Source organism: Tasmannia lanceolata, unplaced genomic scaffold, assembly GCF_043159265.1.
Source record: "Tasmannia lanceolata isolate RefF3 unplaced genomic scaffold, GAP_Taslan_0.1 ptg000012l, whole genome shotgun sequence".
Lineage (NCBI taxonomy): Eukaryota > Viridiplantae > Streptophyta > Magnoliopsida > Canellales > Winteraceae > Tasmannia > Tasmannia lanceolata.
In genome coordinates, this window is record NW_027518689.1 from 16,662,823 (window position 1) to 16,682,151 (window position 19,329).

Consider the following 19,329-nt stretch of genomic DNA (forward strand, 5'->3'; position numbering starts at 1 on the left):
ACCAATATGCCCTTAAGAGGCGTGAATACATTTACAGGATTCTGGTATTATAATTTCAGATGTATGCACTTTTTACTTATCAAAGTGCAGGTGTAGAGAAACAGTAGTTACTTTGAATTAATTTCAGATGTATGCACTTTTTACGTATCCTTCTTGATGTAAAATTGATTAGAAAATAGAAAAAATCAATTCTTAATCAAGCTAAAGTCAATTCTTAATGAACCTTTATAGCTTTAATTTCGCAAATGAATCATGCGTAGATTATAGATGCACGCATCTAATATTGATACCTAATCTATTAATTCGTTTTTTCAACTAAGAGTGATTATTTGATTAAATGTGTATGCAACCTTACAACAAATAGGAAATTCCCTTACTAGGTTAGTTACTACTTACTAAAGGATTCCTCATTGTTTCCATTGCTTCAAATTGCCAGTCCTTTCATGTCTTTTGCTTGTTCTTCAGGTTTCATCTTTACAAGGAGAATAAGGATACACAAGAGGCTTTGGGAGTGATAGGAAAGATGCTAGGCACCCAGGTACTGTATAAAATGTCATTTTAAAGTTGTATTGTTTCTTCGCATATTTTCTATTCACCGTTTTTATTCACTCTTACGTACTTGGGAAAAACTATTTTTCGCTTCCCATTGATCAACTTGGGTTCATGACATTCGTTTTAAATGTCTGCGATATCCTATTGTATATAAAAAACACAGGCCTTGAGGTCAACACTTTATAATGAGCTTCTCTATTTAAAATATTCCTAATGCATTTGCTTAGTTGATTCTAGTTTCAGAAAAAAAAAAAAAATCTGCTTAGTTGATTCATAATTTTTTTTTGACAGCAAAGATCATTTGGATTTGCGGGAACCAAAGACAAGCGTTCTATATCTACCCAAAGGGTAAAAATTTCTTGTCATTTGTGTCGTGTGGCTCCTTTTTTGTTATCAAATTGCTGTCAATTATTAAACATGTTTGTCTTGTTATTTGGATTTTAATTGGCATCTTTTGAAATTATTCTATGTAAAGCTATGGCCATCAACTGCCCTCTTTGCTGTGCCCCTATCTAAATATCTAGATAAGTCTTTAGCAGTCCGAGGGCATCATTTGCATATGCTGTAGGCATGACTGGAATGTTATTTCTTCCAAAAGATTAGTGTCAATATTAGTATGCGTAGTACCTTCTTGATATGTGACATTTGGTATTAGATTCTTTTAGAATTCTGTATGCTGTAAGTGAATGATAATGTGCTAACCAACTATGAAGGTTGTTTGGAAAAAAGGAAAAAGGTAGATAAATTTATGAGTAAACATTCAAGATTAGGAAGAAAAGAGAACAGAGAATAACGAGAGAGGAAAGAGGAGAGAAAAAGAAAGAAGAGAGGAAATTCTCGGAGGTGAAAAGTTAATCCCAAGAATGACACATCTTTAAAACATATGCAAATGATGAAATTTTAAGATGAAACTTTGGAATATGCTAGAATAAGCACAAATAAATCTTTATAAACCATCACATAAGCAAGAAATCCATCCATAATGGTTTAATCACACCAACACTTAGTGACATGCGCTTTCACACATGCTTGGAACCGTAAAGTCAATAAAGAAGTACAATACATAAGAAAGTACCATACCAGTCTTCCCTTCAAGGGCCCGAACTCTCTGTCAATACGATGTAAATCATAACACCTTTCTATTTTTTTGTCGTGGTGACCATCTTGGTCGGATTTCAAGAATTTTGGTCGGAAATAATGACGTGGAAGAAATTCATTGAGATTTTGTTTCGATGGGGATGAAAATGGAAATATTTCGGTTTTTTTGGGGAAATTAAAACCATACTTGGAACCATGGATTTAAATTTCGGTTTCTGGCCGAAATCCAAATTTTGGCTGAAATCCCACAATTTCAGCTGAAATCCGGGAATAAAAGAAGTCTACTCAACTCAACTCAACTCAACAAAGCCTTTGTCCCAAAGTAGTTGGGGTCGGCTAAATGAATCCTTTAGAAAAATTTCATGAAGAATGTGAAAGGAATCTATCCGGCTCTAATCCTGGCTCTAGTTGGGTTCTTCTACGTGGATCATTTTCTTCCATTCTATCCTATCCAAGGTCATGTTATCTGTTATGTTCTTATCTATCAAGTCTTTCCTCACTGTTTCTACCCAAGTTGTTTTCGGTCTGCCCCTACCTCTTTTTACTCCATCAATCTGGCAGGAGTCGCCCCTTCTCACCGGAGCATCCAAAAGCCTACGTTGGATATGTCCAAACCATCTTAAGCGGTGCTCTCTCATCTTCTCCTCAATTGGTGCCACCCTCACCTTTTTACGAATGTCTTCATTTTTAATTCTATCTAACCTTGTGTGGACGCACATCCATCTAAGCATTCGCATCTCCGCTATACTCATCTTATGCACATGCTGCTTCTTGGTGGCCCAACATTCTGAGCCGTACAGCATGGCTGGCCTCACAACTGTCTTATAAAACATTTTCTTCAACTTGGTAGGGATTTTACGGTCGCACAGAACTCCTGAGGCAAGCTTCCACTTCAACCAACCTGCTCTTATTTGATGGTTAACATCCTCTTCAATCTCTCATTCCTTATGTAGAATTGAACCAAGATAGCGAAAGATATCCCACTTAGGTACCTCCTGTCCAGTCAAATTTAGTACATCCTCATCCCGCGTCGTTACATTACTAAAGTTGCATTCCATATATTCTGTCTTAGTCCTACTCAGTCTAAAATCTTTGGATTCCAAAGTAGTTCTCCATAAATCTAACTTAGCATTTACTCCTACTTTGGTTTCGTCGATTAAGACTATGTCATCTGCAAATAACATACACCACGGCGCCTCATCCTAGATACCCTCCGTAAGCTCATCCATAACTAGCGTAAAAAGATAAGGGCTTAGAGCTGATCCTTGGTGCAGTCCTATTGTAATTGGAAACTCACTAGACGTGCCATCCGTGGTTCTGACACTAGTTACTGCTCCATCGTACATATCCTTAATCACATCAACATATTTAGTAGGTACTTTTTTCCTTTCAACGACCCACCACATAACATTCCTGGAACTCTATCATACGCTTTCTTCAAATCAATGAAAACCATATGAAGGTCCTTTTTATTTTCTCTAAATCTTTCCATTAACCGCCAAATTAAGAAGATAACTTCCATAGTCGATCGTCCGGGCATGAAGCCAAATTGATTCTCTGACACCTTAGTCTCTTTCCTTAGTCTATGCTCAATTACCCTCTCCCAAAGCTTCATGGTGTGACTCGTTAGCTTGATTCCCCGGTAATTGGTGCAACTCTGAATATCCCATTTATTCTTATAAATAGGTACAAATGTACTCTTCCTCCACTCATCAATCATCTTCTTAGTCTTTAAAATATTGTTAAATAATCTAGTTAACCAAACCAAACCCACATCACCCAAGCATCTCCAAGTCTCAATAGGAATATCGTCAGGCTCCCTACCTTCACCTAATTTCATATCTTTCATAGCTACTCTTACCTTTTGATGTTCGTATTCTACGAACAAACCTCCGGTTTGTATCATCAAAAGCGTTATCAAGTTCTCCCAAATTCGCTACAGGCTCTCCATTAAACAACTTATCGAAGTAACTTCTCCACCTCTCTTTAACCTCGTTATCCGGGGATAAAGAGGTTAACGAGATTTCAAAATTACCGAATTTTGGCAGAAATTACCGAAATTACAGCAATTCAGCAAAAATTTCGAAATAATACTAAATTTAAAAAAAACTCAATTTTTTGAAATTTCGAATTTCGGTTTCGGTCCCAACCGAAATTTCGGATTTCGGCCAAAATTTAAAACCATGCTTGGAACAAGTTTTGCAAAACTGATCTCAGCCAAGAGCATTTGTAAAAATGTTTCATAGTTGATCTTTTGTCCTCACTCATGGAATAAAACTTTTGTGGTTGTCCCCTCTTAATCTTGTCTCCAATGAAGTGATAATCTACTTGATGTGATTTGTTCTCTCGTGAAACATTGGATTTTTGGCTATTTACATAGCTGCTTTCTTTTCGTAGAACTTCCGTTGGCTAGTCAATCATAAAACTAGTGTCCTCCATAAGATTCTTCAACCATCTCATGCAAATTGAGCAATGACATGATATTCAACCTCCGCATTAAAACGTGTATCCACATGTTAATTTTTGCTTCTCCATGTAATAAGATTTCCCTCCAACACTCAACTCAACTGAATTCAACTCAACAAAGCCTTTGTCCCAAACTAGTTGGGGTCGGCTAAATGAATCCTTTAGAAAAATTGCATGAAGAAGGTGAAAGGAATCTACCTGGCTCTAATCATGGCTCTAGTTGGGTTCTTCTTCGTGGATAATTTTCTTCCATTCTATCCTATCCAAGGTCATGTTCTCTGTTATCTTCCTAGCTATCAAGTCTTTCCTCACTGTTTCTACCCAAGTTGTTTTCGGTCTACGCCTACTTCTGTTTACTCCAATTTGGCACGAGTCGCCTCTTCTCACCGGAGCATCCAAAGGCCTACGGTGGATATGCCCAAACCATCTTAAGCGGTGCTGTCTCATCTACTCCTCAATTGGTGCCACCCCCACTTTTTTATGAATGTCTTGTGTGCCGCACATCCATCTAAGCATTCGCATCTCCGCTATACTCATCTTATGCACATGCTGCTTCTTGGTGGCCCAACATTCTGAGCTGTACAACATGGCTCAGAATGGTAATATCCAACATGGAAATACATGACATGCCAATCCTGTCCTGGATCTTACACCGTACATACCTTGCCAACTTTCAATTAAGAAGCATATGGTTCACCATTTCGTTCACACTGCGCAATGATCAGTAATAAGCATATTTCGATTGCAAAGATGGTCCACTATGAGGATTTTGTCAAGAAAGGCCGTCCACCCAAATGCACAGACCCTTGGAGGGGCTGGGATGCTCCACACTCTAGCCAGGTGGAATGGACCAGAATGCAGTGCAATTTGGTGGTAGAAAGAGTTGATGTTGAACGTCCCGGAAGAGGTCTAGATCCAAACCCTATTGTCATCCCCTGACATCTTGATATAGGTAAGCCATTTGGGATCCCTCTCCCACCATGCATTCCTTTACAAAGACCTCCTTATCAGCAACAACCGCAAACAAGTCAGGAAATGCCAACTTTAGGGGAACATCACCACACCACTTATGCTGCATTAACTTTATCCTGTCCCCCGAATATACTCCTAATCTAATCCCTTGATCAAACTTCTCCTTTAATCTCATAATATCCCTCAAATCTGTTACTCCCCTCTTGCTGAATCTATCGTCAGTTTCCCATTTAACCCCTGGGCGAAATCACCACGTGCAGCGGAACTAGAAATCGTGTAGAACAAAATTTTTCTCGCCGATTTCACTCGTTAACCCGGGAACCTAGGGTTTAGATGATCTGATGGTGATTCAAATTGAAATATGACATAAAAATAACTTTGTGACTGACTGTAATATTAGCCTCTGCTTGATCTACTCCTCGAACGACCACGAACGAGTCGATCGCCGCGGACCCGCAACTTGAACTGATAGATTCCTTCAAATTGTGTGAAGGGAAGTTGATGAACTTTTCTTCAAACATATGTACTGATCTATATCAGCACTTTTGTATGGAAATTTTTTTTTTTTTTGATGGAGCTTTTAGTTTTGCAAAGATATTGAACTAGAAAGCAAAGAACTGGAAGAACTAGAAGAGAGAGAAGAGAGGAGAAATTTTGGACGTTCTCCCAAAGAAGGGAGAACATTTTTCGCAGCCAAAAATCTGTAGAAAACGTTCCCATATGTGTTTATATAGTTTTTGCTTTCCTTTAAAGTTTCCAATTAATCCTCTTTAAAACTAGCTAATTCAGAAAATTAGCTTTTTATCTTTTTCACTAAATAGAAACAAGATTTAATTGGAAATCTTTAATACTAATTTGGACGTGTTTACCACAATTGAAAACACCTTTTTCCACTTTGAAAAACGTTCCCAATTGGCTCAAATCAAATTCTAAAAAAATCTCCTAAAATGTCTCCTACATTCTCTCTTTTTCCACTTTCCTGCTACAAAACTGCTGACCAATTTTCGACTTCTTTTTTGGACTATTAGATGGCCGAATCTAGAAAAGTCATAAACTATAAAGTTGTAGCTATTTTAAAGTTGTTCGAAACAAGTACTTATGCACTCATTTTGGCCAAGAGGTCAGAGAGCTATGACTGTTTTAGTTAAACAGGTGCATAAGCCAAATACACATTTGTTATTTAATTTTTCTAATTAAATAAACTTATTTCTTCCCATCCAATGGGATAAAAGGTCCATTCGTAATATTCTATAATTCTAAAAATACCCCTAAGTTAACGATTAACTCTTGGGGTATTTCAAATGCATCCTATAGTGTGTATACACCAAATGAACTACATAAATCTTTTCCCTTACATCAAATGCGACGAATCTAGTCTGTCAGTGCAATATAGTAAATGCGGGACCCTTATCCAAAGGATATAGATGGGTCATTCGAGTTGTGAGTAGGATCGTTGCAGGGATCCGACTGTCGATCGTTTAGAATCCGATGATGGGCCCAACTGCGATCTTGCTCCGTAGTTAACAACTACAATCGCATTGAATTAGTGGCCTCCATCGAGACATAACCCTGAAGATGACCGTCAAATCATCATACCCCTAATCACATCTAATATGTGCAAGTCCCATCTCCATTCCACATCTACTGAGTTGAGTCCTACGGGGGTGGACAACTACTACCCTGTAGGCCCACTCACGGTATACCTTCCAGTCAAGCAGTTAGGGCCCGCAAATGCATTTGCAAAATCATTTAAAAATCAATCAAGTATTTTAATAAAACCTTTGATAAACCATTTATCAAATCCCCTTGGCCAAGCTATGTTATAGGCCTAGTGCCCTGATCAAAACTATAGATGATATCCCGGTAGTTGGGGCGGAGAATTTCATGTCGGTTATCACTATTAGCCTCGTGGGTTTGTCCAAGACTCTAGTACTACCCTATGGTGATCTCTAGAAGGACCACAGTTAGATAGGCTAAGAATCAAGGCCGGGCTCACAGACCAATATGACCCCTCAGGTCTAAGGACATGTAAAGAGTCCTATCTGGTAGAATAGCCTTACTAACTCCTGTCCATAGGCTATTCTAGTGTGATCCTGTTCAATGCGGAATCCCTATTGTCGCACTCACTCTTCTTGCTTAGGGTCTGCTACCAAAGTGATCGAGATAAGCCACTTCACGACACGTGCATGTAGACAAGACTGGTGCTGGTTGTGTACAGGAGGAGATGTCCAATCTCGACCCTAACCAGGAACTTTTAAGGTTTGCAAAGAACCGAGATACTATATCTCTCTGCTCCTTAGGATCCGTGAATCCTTGAGCATGATATTCCTACTTTACTACCTAAGGACGAATATGTGACGAATAACAAGCACATCACACATATTCAGTCATTTATTACGCATTAGATGTCATGAAATATTTCCTTTATAAATTTGTGACAAGATAGACTACCACAGTAAGCGAAAATAGGGAAGGAATGATCATCAAGAAGTCATCTCAGACAAAGGACACAGGTACGCGATGTTGTCAAGAATATTTCTTGCTAGTGTGTCTTTTCATGATGGTTTAGTGCAGGGAGCAGAGATAGGTACAAAACCATTTTATGAAGAGAATAGCGAACACCTTCCGGCCACAAGTTATATGATCCAAACATGGTGTCATCTCAAGAGAATGAATATGAAAACTGTGGGAACAAAGTAGACCACCGATCGGAGATCCTAAAGATAAAAGGAAGTTCAAGTAGTGGAGAGGAGCGAATGTGTTACAAGTAAGAATCGAAAAGGAAAGAAAGGGAGCTTAATGTAGGATGAAAACAGATTCTAAGCTATGCACATTCAAAAAGTTGGTGCTAGAGTTAGTGCCCTAAAAGACACTTAGGTTCCAAAGTAATGCCTATTAATGGTTGTGCAAGTCTCTGCAGATAAAGGAATCAAGATCGACACTATACTTTCGGCTAAACATCGCTGCCCCTTACGGTTCTCGTCCACTCCATTCCCCCCTTTGATCTTTCCCTTGCTTCCTTTGTGAATCCCAGGAGAATAGAGCTTACTTCTAACTTTTCTTCCAATACTCTGGATCGAGTTTAGTAATCTAACTCAGCGCTTAGCCCCACGAGTCAGAAAGAGAAAGCTACGCCGTCCCTGACTCACCTTGCCCCTCCCCCCCCCCCAACTCACCGCTCGCTATATGTTTCCTACTTTCTAAGACCCGACTTCCCTCTCAAGTAGCCCACTGGTGACCCAACTCCTATCCCCTCTCTCCACCTGTCCTTACCCCTCTCTCTGCAGATATTACTTGAGCTCGACTCCACCTCCTTGGTTCTTGTTGTACGATCTCCAGGTGTCGCCACCTCTCTTCTGTCCGTTCCAACGGTGTGGTCTCCTCCACGCATCCACTCCTTTCCCACACCCTTATAGAGGTTCAGGATAGCATGGAGATTTCAAAATTTCGAGCAATTGTTTCCCTATCGTGCACCGCCTCTACCATCGTCCCCAGTGATCGGCTGCTTGCAGAGGAAAACTCCCCACCCCATCATGCCTTTTGACTCGCAACACTTGCCCCCTCTTCTTGTTAGAGTTGATGCCCTAAAACCCAGTATATTTCGCATGTTAATCAATAAAAGTTTCTTTTCATGACAATTTATGGGTACTAAAAGATAAATATGTGTAACATGCTACTTGTTATTGACACGTATTTGTCCTTAGGTAGCAAAGTAGGAAACCCATGCTCATGGATTCACAGATCCTAGGGAGCAAGGAGATATGGGATTCCGGTTCTTTGTAGACCTTAATAGTTCCTAGTTGGGGTTGAGGTTGGACACCTCCTTCTGTATACAACTAGCATCTATCTTTCCAACATGCACGAGATGTGGAGTGACTTATCTCAATTACTCAGGTAGTGGACCCTAAGCAAGATAGAATGGGTACGACAATGAGATTGCGTACTAAATAGGATCACATTAGAATAGCTTGTGGACAGGAGACAGTTGAGTTATTCTACCAGACATGACCCTTTACATGTCCTTTGACCTGAGGGGTCATATTAGTCTGTTGCCGAGTCTCTCATTCTTGGTCTTTCTAACTGTGATTCTCTTGGAGTCACCAGAGGGTAGTATTGGAGTGTTGGACAAACCTTCGAGGTCAATAGTGATACCCGAGATGGAATTCTCCACCTATTTTATAGGATAACATCTACGGTTTTGGTCAGAGCAGTAGGCCTAGAAAAATACCTGGCCAGGTGGATTTGATAAAGTGTATGTCAAAAGGATTTCACAAAATAAGTTTTGAAATGGTGGGCCGACACTGCTTGACTGAAAGGTATACCGTGAGTGAGCCCAGGGGATAGTTGATGTCGACCCCCCATAGGACTCAACTCGATAGATGTGGATATGGAGAAAGGACTTGCGCATTTGATGTGATTAGGGGTATGATGATTTGACAGTTATCTTCAGGGTAACGTTTCGATGGAGGCCACTGACTCAATGCGATTGTAGCATTGACTACGGAGCAATAATCGCAGTGGGGCCCACTTGTGGGTTCTGCAGGATCTACATTTGAATCCCTGCTACGATCCTACTCACTACTCGATTGACCTATTATTATCTATTAGATAGAGGTCCTGCATTTATTTAGTTGCTTACACGAACTAGTTTTGTGGCATTGGATGCATTGAAAGGATATACACAATGCATATAGTGTGAATGTATATAGTGTGCATGCACTATGGGATACATTGGGAATACCAAAATGGTTAAGTATTAACCATAAGGGTATTTTGGGAATATCATAAATTATATTGGAGCTTTAATCCTATTGGATAAGATTGGATTGCTTAATTTAATTGGGAATTAAATGTGAAATGCAATGGGAATTTGAATTGGATAAGTGGACCCACAAAGGACGAATTTGGGTGGGACCCATTGCCACACGCCTCATGTGGTGTGCCAATATCAATTTGTAATTCAAATAATATTTAGAATATTATTGCTTGATTTGTTTACTCAAATTAAAGCAACACATGTGAAATTGGATAGAGAGAGAAAGAAAGAAGAAACAAACCAAAAATAGAAACTTGGGAACCACATGGGCAACCAAGGGTTGCTTGCAAAGCAAGCAAACCCTTGTTGGACCTCCCGTAAGGGTTTCCATAATGGGGTGTTGCTTGCTTTTCCCAATTGAGCTTCCAATTGTGGCTAGTTTCCATTGTTTTTTGAGATTTCTCTAGAAACTTTGGATTGTGCATATGGAAATTGAGAACTCTGTAAATATAAGACATATTGCTGGAGTTTTAAGTGCTCTTCCATAATTCCATGTGCTGGAAATTGGTAGAGACACCCCAAAGTTTTTCTCTTCTTCTTCTCCTTCAATTCCATCAACTAGTTTTGTCTTTTCTAGATCAATGACAAACACCTAATCAAGCTCCATTGATCTAAATACATATTCCCACACTATAATATGATTTAGATCAGTTAATAAAGTGAACAAAGAGTTGTACACAAGATCCTTTACGCAACAAAGGAATCCATCGATTCAACTTGCGGTTTCAGGTCGATTAGATCGCCGATGAATTTTCGAGGAGTAGATCAAGCGGACGAGTTCTTTTCTATAGAAAGGTATCTATATTTATGTTTATTAAATCAGAATAAAAATCAATTAGTCGCTAGAAATCTTGGATTAGAGCAAAATTTTTGTTCTACATGGTTTATTCTTCCGCAACGTGTAACGATTTTGCTCGGGGTTTTACAACCAATCTAACACTTCTCTCCATCCTCCAGGCCATTCTCTTTGCATATTATTGTCAATGTTTTAAATTTCGGTTTCGATCACTACGGAAATGGAAACATTTCGGTTTCAGTTAGAAATTTTTGGAAATCCTGTAAAATCAAGAAACCTATGAAAACATATGCAAATGAGGCTGAATTCAAATCCCCTTTAATACCCAATTTTCCATGGAAAATGAATTCCTCTTAGAAAATGAATGAAGGAAAACAAATAGAAAGCAGAAAATGGAGAAAACCTTGAGAAATTCTTAGATTAAAAAGTATGAGAAGTTGCTTGGAAACATTAGATGACATCCATTAAAGCCCTTTGAGATACCTTAGAACACTTCGAAAGCACATGATATTGACGAAAGACTCAGAAAAAGGGAAACTACCCTTAAATGAGGAGGGGATACGTAGACTATACGGGGAGGCTAAACTCTGACTTGAGAAGCTCGACTCTATTCTTTGTTCATTAAAGTGTAGCAAAATGGGGTGTCTACAATCCGCCACAGAAGAAAGAATCCTATAAAGAGATAGGAAATTAGTAAGTTAGAGAGAGATGCCTTGAGAAGGGAAATCCTTATAGGGAGAGAAAGATATTCATTCCATGATTCAAGATGGGATTCAATTCTCGCAATCACCGGGTCCCAATCATATGGGCTAAGATTCCCATCTTTAAGAGTTAGACCAAGGTATTTGATTCAAAGATAAGTTACACTAAAACCAAGCACAACGTCCAGGGCTTCAACCTCAACGGAATTAGTATTGATGCCGGACATAAGATTTGCTTCTATTAGTTCTTTGCCTGGTATTTTCCTTAATAAGGGAAACTATAACACTGATCCTAGATTTTACTGGCTCGTATTGTTGATCAGAGATAACCAACTTGCTCACAAGCTTTTTCTTTCATCCAGTGGTGGTTGTACAATGAAAGTACTCATAATTACGATCACCAACCACCAACCATGAAGATTTACGTCTCTATCTCCAAAAGACTTCTTTTTGGTCAATTATTCTAACCCACTCTTCTTTAAGGTTTCTCTAGACCTATGATCAGTTCCTGACAAAGTCGCCTCCTCCTCTTTTTGATCAAGAAGGGTGACTCCTACATAATTTTCCTCTTTTGGACATTGAGAAATCTAAAATGGATCTTATTCTAATCACGGAGGGCCCTTTTCAGGGTCTTAAGTTTGTGAAATAGGCGGATACCAGGGCTCCCTCGACGTTAAAAGAAGTCTACCAATTGGTCACAAAGGGCCTGTACTCTCTATGAATTAAGCGGATTGTTCAAACATAAAAGAAGCTGGGCGCACCCGCTCATCCTTGATGCTAACAAGGGATAGGTGCATGACCTGTCTTCCCATGCTTCCCATACACGAATTTGTGATAATTGGTGCGGTGACCATACAACCATGTCCTTTAAAATCTATTTGGTCACGCCATCAGCCCTAGGGCCTCGATTTTAGACTACATTGGGGGAGAGTGTAAGCGTACTCGCCGGGTCACTATTCTGCTCCTTATGATGGGCTGTCCCTTAAGCTGTCTAGGATATCTTTGCAGGTATTTGGTTGGGTTAGTAACCACTATTTCTCAATGGTCGATTATGCTGGTGAGTTGGTTTGGTACTTTGGTCCCCTAGTATAATGGGTATTTTCCATCAAATCATATTACTCTATTACTACGCCTCCCCTTATTGGCTCTAGATTCCCTAACATCTGGAATTCTCTTGCCTCTCGTAGATCTGCAAATTTTCTATGGTTTGTTATTCATGAAAAAAATCCTCTCCATGTATCGACTTGTCAAAAGGCACATTGGCCACTCTTGCGACTGTGTACTATAGTTTTATATGAATCCCCCTGTCATGTATTTATCCACTTTCCCTGTACCTTACAAATTCCTAGTTGCTTTTTTTTTTGTCTCATTAATGTGTGCCCCGAAAAAGGTGGGGGAGGCACCAATTGAGGAGAAGATGAGAGAGCACCGTTTAACATGGTTTGGGCATATCCAACGTAGGCCTTTGGATGCTCCAGTGAGAAGAAGTGACTCGTGCCAAGTTGATGGAGTCAAAAGAGTTAGGGGCATGTTTTGAAATTTTGGTTTCGGAATAAATTTCGGACGTAGCCGAAATCCTGAAATTTTGATTTTTAGGAGCGAAATTTTGGCTGAAATTTGGTACAGTAATAAAAAAATAATATTTTTTTTCCAAAATTCGTTTTCGGTACGTTTCGGTGTCGGTCTCGACAAAATCCAAAATTTCGGATTTCAGTCGAAATTTAAAACCATGGATCGGGGCAGACCGAAAACAACTTGGGTTGAAACAGTGAGGAAAGACTCGAGGGCTAGGAACATAACAGAGAACATGACCCTAGATAGGATAGAATGGAAGAAAATGACCCATGTAGACGAACCCAACTAGTGTCAGGTTTAGACTTAGTTAATTTGAGCCGGGTAGGTCCTTTCACTTTCTTCATGAAAATTTTCTAAAGGATTCATTAGCCGACCCCAACTAGTTTGGGACAAAGGCTTAGTTGAGTTGAGTTGAGTATTAATGTGTGCCCCGACTTGTCTGTATTGTCGTTTATCAAGTCCCTTTTATCTTGATGGTGTAGATTGATGGAAAATAGAATTCATTTTCTATTACTGTTGTGGTTATCTGGATGGATAGAAACGATCACATATTAAAAAACAAGACTAAAATGCATTAAAGTCAATGGTCTTCTTGCATCTCTAACCAAGATATTATCAGTGGTTGGGTTTCAATTAGATCAGATTTCTCCCCCTAGCTGGACCCCTTGAGGTCTGCGTTGTCTTTTGATGGTTGGATGAAGTTGAATTTCAATGGCAATATCAAATTCATTCTCTCGAACAACATTATTTTCCATAAGGCGGGCGTTAGGGGTTTTCTCTGGTGCTAATGCTAGAATTATATTATCCAATGCAGCTCCTCACAGCGATAGTGATGCGGCAGAGACTGGTGTAAACTTTGTTCTAGTGACTGGTGCATCAATGATTAGGATTTGGGGCGATTCCTTCAACACAATTAGATTGCTTAGGGAGGATTCCTCCTCCACTTGGGGATTTTGATACTACTATAGAGATTATGGACATTTTGCTTAGGATCGAGTGTTTCCTTTTCTCACATTCGTAAGGAGAGTGTACTTTAGCCAACTCTTTGGCTAATTTTGGTCTCTCTTTGTGGACAGATGATTTAGTACGAGATGCCTATTGTGACATCTTTGCCTTTTTTATTTTTCATTTCCTTTTCTTGTCGTTAGGCCCCACTAGCTTTGCCTTCTCCTTCTAATAAAATTTCATTTGTAAAAAAATAAAATAAAAATCCATGGAATTGTTTTGGTGTAATTGTAGCACCATTCATAATTTCATATTTGTAATAACTTTTTCCTTGAGAAAGAGATCATACACACTGAAGCTGTTTGTTATTCACTACTGACTAGGTAGTGAACAGCAAGTCATAATACTCTCATTCTCCCAATGACAACACAGACAGAGATGCTTACGCCAATGTCATGTCAAAACGTGGTAAAGTGCTCTGATATAGTGATATTGTGGATTGAGTTGATATGCACTCTTCAGTTTTGGGGAGTGTTGAAGTGTTTTAATCTTTTTTTTTTTTTTTCTTTTTTGCTTGTTGTCATAATCATTGTTATAAATTTCGGCCGAATTTCGAATTTCGGCTGAAATTTGGTCATTTTGACTGAAATTGTAAAACTTTCGGCCGAAATGACTGAAATTTGAAAAAAAATATTGGCCGAAATTTAAATCCATTGTCATAATTGATATTATTGGCTAAGGCTAGTTTAATTCTGATGGCGTAGCGTGAGATTATGTGTTTATGAACATGACTGTTTCCTATTTCTTATCCGTTAAGTTAGGATTTTATTTTCATTTGAGCACTCATCTTTTACAAAGGAATTTTCCTCTTCATTGCATTTGCAGGTCACCGTTTTCAAGCAGCATGCAAAAAGATTAGCTGATCTCAATAATAGATTGATTGGCATCAAAGTAGGCAACTTTTGGTACGATAACATGATTTCCTTTCTTATTATTTACTAACTTGTTGACAAGGTTTTAAATTTCGGTTTCGGCCTTGGCTTGAAATCTCGGCCGAAATCCGGGGAAAAAAATAGAATTTTATATTCATTTTGAAATTTCGGCTGAAATTTCACAAAGTTCATACAATTTTGAAAAAACAAATTCATTTTGAAATTTCCGAAATATCTGAAATTTCGGTTTCGGGGGATTTCGGTTTCGGTTCCCACCAAAATTTCGGTATTTCGGCCGAAATTTAAAACCATGGTTGTTGATGTCATGCCCATTCATGATATAAATTTATTCTTTTCCAGTTATGTGCGTGAAGGACTAGTTCTTGGGCAGCTCCTGGGGAACCGATTCACAATTACTTTGAGGTATTATTTTACATGTTGATTTATTGCTTTTTAAAACAATGCCTGCCCAGAATATCTCATTATTGTTTTTAGTGCTTACTACTTGTATCAAATACACTTTATTACAATGGCATATGTTCTCAGAGGAGTTGTTTCAGAATCTGAAGAGATCATAAAAGCAGCTGCTGTTCACTTAGCAGAAAATGGGTTTATCAACTACTTTGGTTTACAGGTAACTTCTTTATTTTAGCTTTTACATTTGTGAAATTGTGATCAATTTTAAAAACTTTGTCATTTACAATTTACTTTATTTTTATTATTAAATTGATATGCAATTGGCTTTCAGCGTTTTGGAAGTGGTTCTGTTCCAACTCACCTCATTGGGGCTGCATTACTTCGTGGAGAGTGGCAAATTGCTGTAGGCTTGTTTCTTGACCCAAGGGAAGGGGATATCCTTAACTTGTTTTGGGAATAGTTCCTTTAATTTCTATAAAACGGAAAAACTCAATTAGCATACAGCTTCCATGCATTATCAGAATATCTAGATTCTTGTTATTGTGAACTTAATTTTGAACAAACAACGTCCCGCCATTAGGGATGCACGCGAATATTATAAGGAAAGCGGGGATATTGAGGGGACTTTAAGGCAATTGCCCCGGCAACTCGTTGCGGAAAGAGCTATAGTAAGTTTCTCACTGTGAATTCTCTTATATGTGTTGATGCTTCTAGTTTTTTGCTCCAAGTATCTACATATATTTTGTCTCCATAGAAAGTATTCATTTTGTTAACTTTTGGATTTTTCATTGTAGTAGTTCTCGCTGTATTATATTCTTTAATGACAACAACTTACTAGATTATGTGTTAGTTGTGATACTTGAGATGTCCGATTTGGGGACATGCAAGTTTTAATTAAAAGCATATAGGCATGTTTTTGATATTGTCTTGATCAAATTTTTTGCATATCCATGGGCAATATTTAGATGTTTAAAGCTGTCTTTATAGTGAGTGGACTTTAAGGCAATTTCCCCAACATCTGGTTGCATAACTTTTTTTAAGTTTCTTACAGTGGATTCCTAATGCATGCATATTTTCCTAGTTTATGGCTCTTTGAGTACTTAATTTCTTTTATTCACTTCATAGAAATAATTCATTACCTTAATTTCTGGATCTTTTCTTTCTGATAATGCTCGTTTTAAGATATTCTTAAGTGATGAGAACTTGATGATGTGTTATTAGTGAGGCTCGGGACGTCTGCTTTGGGGATATATACAAGTTTGAAGTAAAAACATAGTCTTTCGTGATATCGTCTCGAGCGCATTTCTGCATCCATGAGCAATTTACATGTTTAAAGCTGTCCTCTGAAAAATTACAACTTGCCTTTATTGTTGTCAATTAATTGGTGGTTAGAATGCATTTTATCGGAAGTTTGACAATTTTTTAGTAATGATTCGATTGAAACGCAAAACAATCTCAGGGTCTTGGTTCCCAATAATCTGTTACTTGATTTCCATTTCTTCTGTCATTTTTCTCTACGCTGAACCTCATGCAGATTTTTTTGTCCGACTAGAACTAGCAGAAAAGGCACGAGGTGATGAGAGGGGGAGAGAGGGGACGGGAGGGTTAGTTGGTCCACCCCAGCTTACAAACCTGTTTCATTATGTTGAACAAATTAAAATTAAATTGCTTTTCATAAATGATCCTGCAAAGAGTTGCCAAGTTAGTTGCCAAGTTACTAGCACGAAGAGTGAAAAACTACATGGGGGAGATCATTTCATAGTTTCAGGGAGCCTTTGTTGACTCGAGGCAGATCCTTGATGGTGTTTTAATTGCTAACAAACTTATTGATTCGGCAAAGAGAAGCTGCTGTCCGGGTCTCCTATTCAAAATTGATATAGAAAAAGCTTATGATCATGTTGATTGGGATTACCTTGATTTCATTCAAGCCAAAATGGGCTTCGGGCCATCCTGGAGGAATTGGGTCAGAGCTTTGATATCAGAAAACTCGTTCTCAGTCATCATTAATGGTTCGGCGGAGGGCTTCTTTAAAGCATCAAGGGGGACTTGACAGGGTGATCCACTGGCACCCTATCTGTTTATTATGGTAGTGGAGGCTCTTAGTCTCCTGGTGACAAGGGCTAACAGAATGGGGCTGATTAGGGGATTTCGAGTGGGGTCGTTGGTTGAAGAGATAACACATCTCCAATTTGCAGATGATACACTGGTATTCATCCAATACACTCCCTAGGCTATCTCTAATGTTATGACAATCCTTAGGTGGTTTGAGGTCGCGTCTGGCTTCAAAATCAACTTAAGTAAGTGCATGCTCCTGGGCATCAATCTGGACCAACGAGAGGTTCATTGATTGGCAGCGTTTATTGGGTGCTCTGCAGAGTCCTTCCCCTTCCCGATCTCCTACCTGGGTCTGCCCCTAGGATTTGGTATCCCATCGACATCCCAATGGGATCCGGTAGTTGAAAGAACTGAAAGGAAATTGGCTACCTGGAAGAAAAAGTATATCTCCTTTGGGGGAAGGATCACATTAATCAAATCAGCCCTCTCCAACTTACCTGTATATTTCATGTCCTTGTACAAGATACCAGTCAAGGTGGCGTTGAGAATTGAAAGGTTGCAAAGGAACTTCTTATGGGATGGAGACGGAACATCGAACAAGGTAAGGCACTTAACCCGCTCCGAAGAAGGAACTTCTTATGGGATGGTTGCTTGGGCTTCCGAAACTTCGAAGGGCCCTTGGCGGTTGAAAGAGCCTGTAGCGGAAATACTGGATCTAATGCGGGTAATTAACCTCCTCCTTCAACACCGAAGACGATCAGCAAATGAAATGGCCGACACTTTGGCTAAAGCGGGTGCTAATCGGGAGGATTTTGAAATTCTATCATATTTGTAATGTGCGCTTTTCTTTATGTGAAGGAGACTTGTATCCTTTCTTCTGGAAGTAGGTCTTTTGTAAACCATTGGCTGTGTCCGATGTCTTATATTTAATATTTGTACAGGCAGGCTGGGATCCCTGGTCCGGATTGCACCTCAAATATTAATGAAATTTGTCATCTTTCAAAAAAAAAAAAGATCCTTCAAATATAGCTTACCTGGATAAGTTCTGTATCATCTTCATGTGGTAGTACTCGTTTGTTTGGTGTCATCGTTTTGGTAATTCACTCTTTAGTTTTCCTCTGAAGTACAAACTCACCATTCAAACAAAAATGAGCGAAAAAAATGTTTCATTTTTCTGTGTATGTATAGATAAAAAAAAACTATTTCCCTTTTTTTTAATTCATTTTAGATGTCAGTTTTTGAAGTAAATGCCATCTTTTGGAAGTGTTTATGATCTTTTGCAAGTATTCATTGAGTCATCTCCGTGGAAGGTGTCACTTCATGTCATCTTATGAACATTAAAGAGGAGTCCAGATCCTTGGAATTCATCATTTATCATCGATGAGATCCTTGATTTCATTGTCCATGGATCTGCTCTTGTTATCCTTTGCATGGGATTAACAAGATAGCAGGCACCAATATTAAAGGACTCTCTTTCTCTCTCTCTCTCCACACACACACACACTGATATAGGGCTTAGTGTTCCTGCGCTCGAGTGCAGAAACAGGGTGGGCCAACATTTTTGGCGGGGATCCAAAGCATTCATTTGATGGGCCCTATCATAGATAGGGTGTCCACAAAAAATCAGCTCCATCGGATAATCCTAACCTGTCCATTTGTGGAGGGAAAAAATGGGCAGATTTGTGGACAAACAGTATCTGTCCATTTTTCCCTCCACAAATGGACACCCTAAGATGATCCAATGGAGCTGATTTTTAGTGCACACCCTATCTATGATACGGCCCATCGAATGAATGCTTTGGATCCCCCCAGAAATGTGGGCCCGCAGTTTTCTGCCACATACACACACAGATATATATATATATATATATATATATATATATATATATATATATATATATATATATATAGTGGGCGAGCTCCACCCTTGTTGTAAATGTACTTAAAAATATTTGTCCTTATTCCATAAAGTAAACAGAAGTGATTGCTCATTGATGTCTTTGA

At 38.9% G+C, this 19,329-nt stretch overlaps 1 protein-coding gene across 3 annotated transcripts in view; it reads left to right on the forward strand.

Annotated features, from left to right (window-relative positions):
- The window catches only part of LOC143887657 (Pseudouridine synthase family protein), a 132,654-nt gene that overhangs the window by 10,545 nt on the left and 102,780 nt on the right, over window positions 1-19,329 (forward strand). For all 3 annotated transcript variants that reach the window (XR_013254327.1, XM_077391772.1, XM_077391773.1), the window contains exons 5-11: window positions 466-538; window positions 844-900; window positions 14,807-14,886; window positions 15,214-15,276; window positions 15,400-15,487; window positions 15,602-15,704; window positions 15,835-15,938. Coding sequence is in view for 2 of the 3 variants with exons in the window: in XM_077391772.1 (XP_077247887.1) it covers window positions 466-538; window positions 844-900; window positions 14,807-14,886; window positions 15,214-15,276; window positions 15,400-15,487; window positions 15,602-15,704; window positions 15,835-15,938 (568 nt within the window). In the remaining variant the exon portion in view is untranslated. The remainder of the gene's footprint in view (window positions 1-465; window positions 539-843; window positions 901-14,806; window positions 14,887-15,213; window positions 15,277-15,399; window positions 15,488-15,601; window positions 15,705-15,834; window positions 15,939-19,329) is intronic.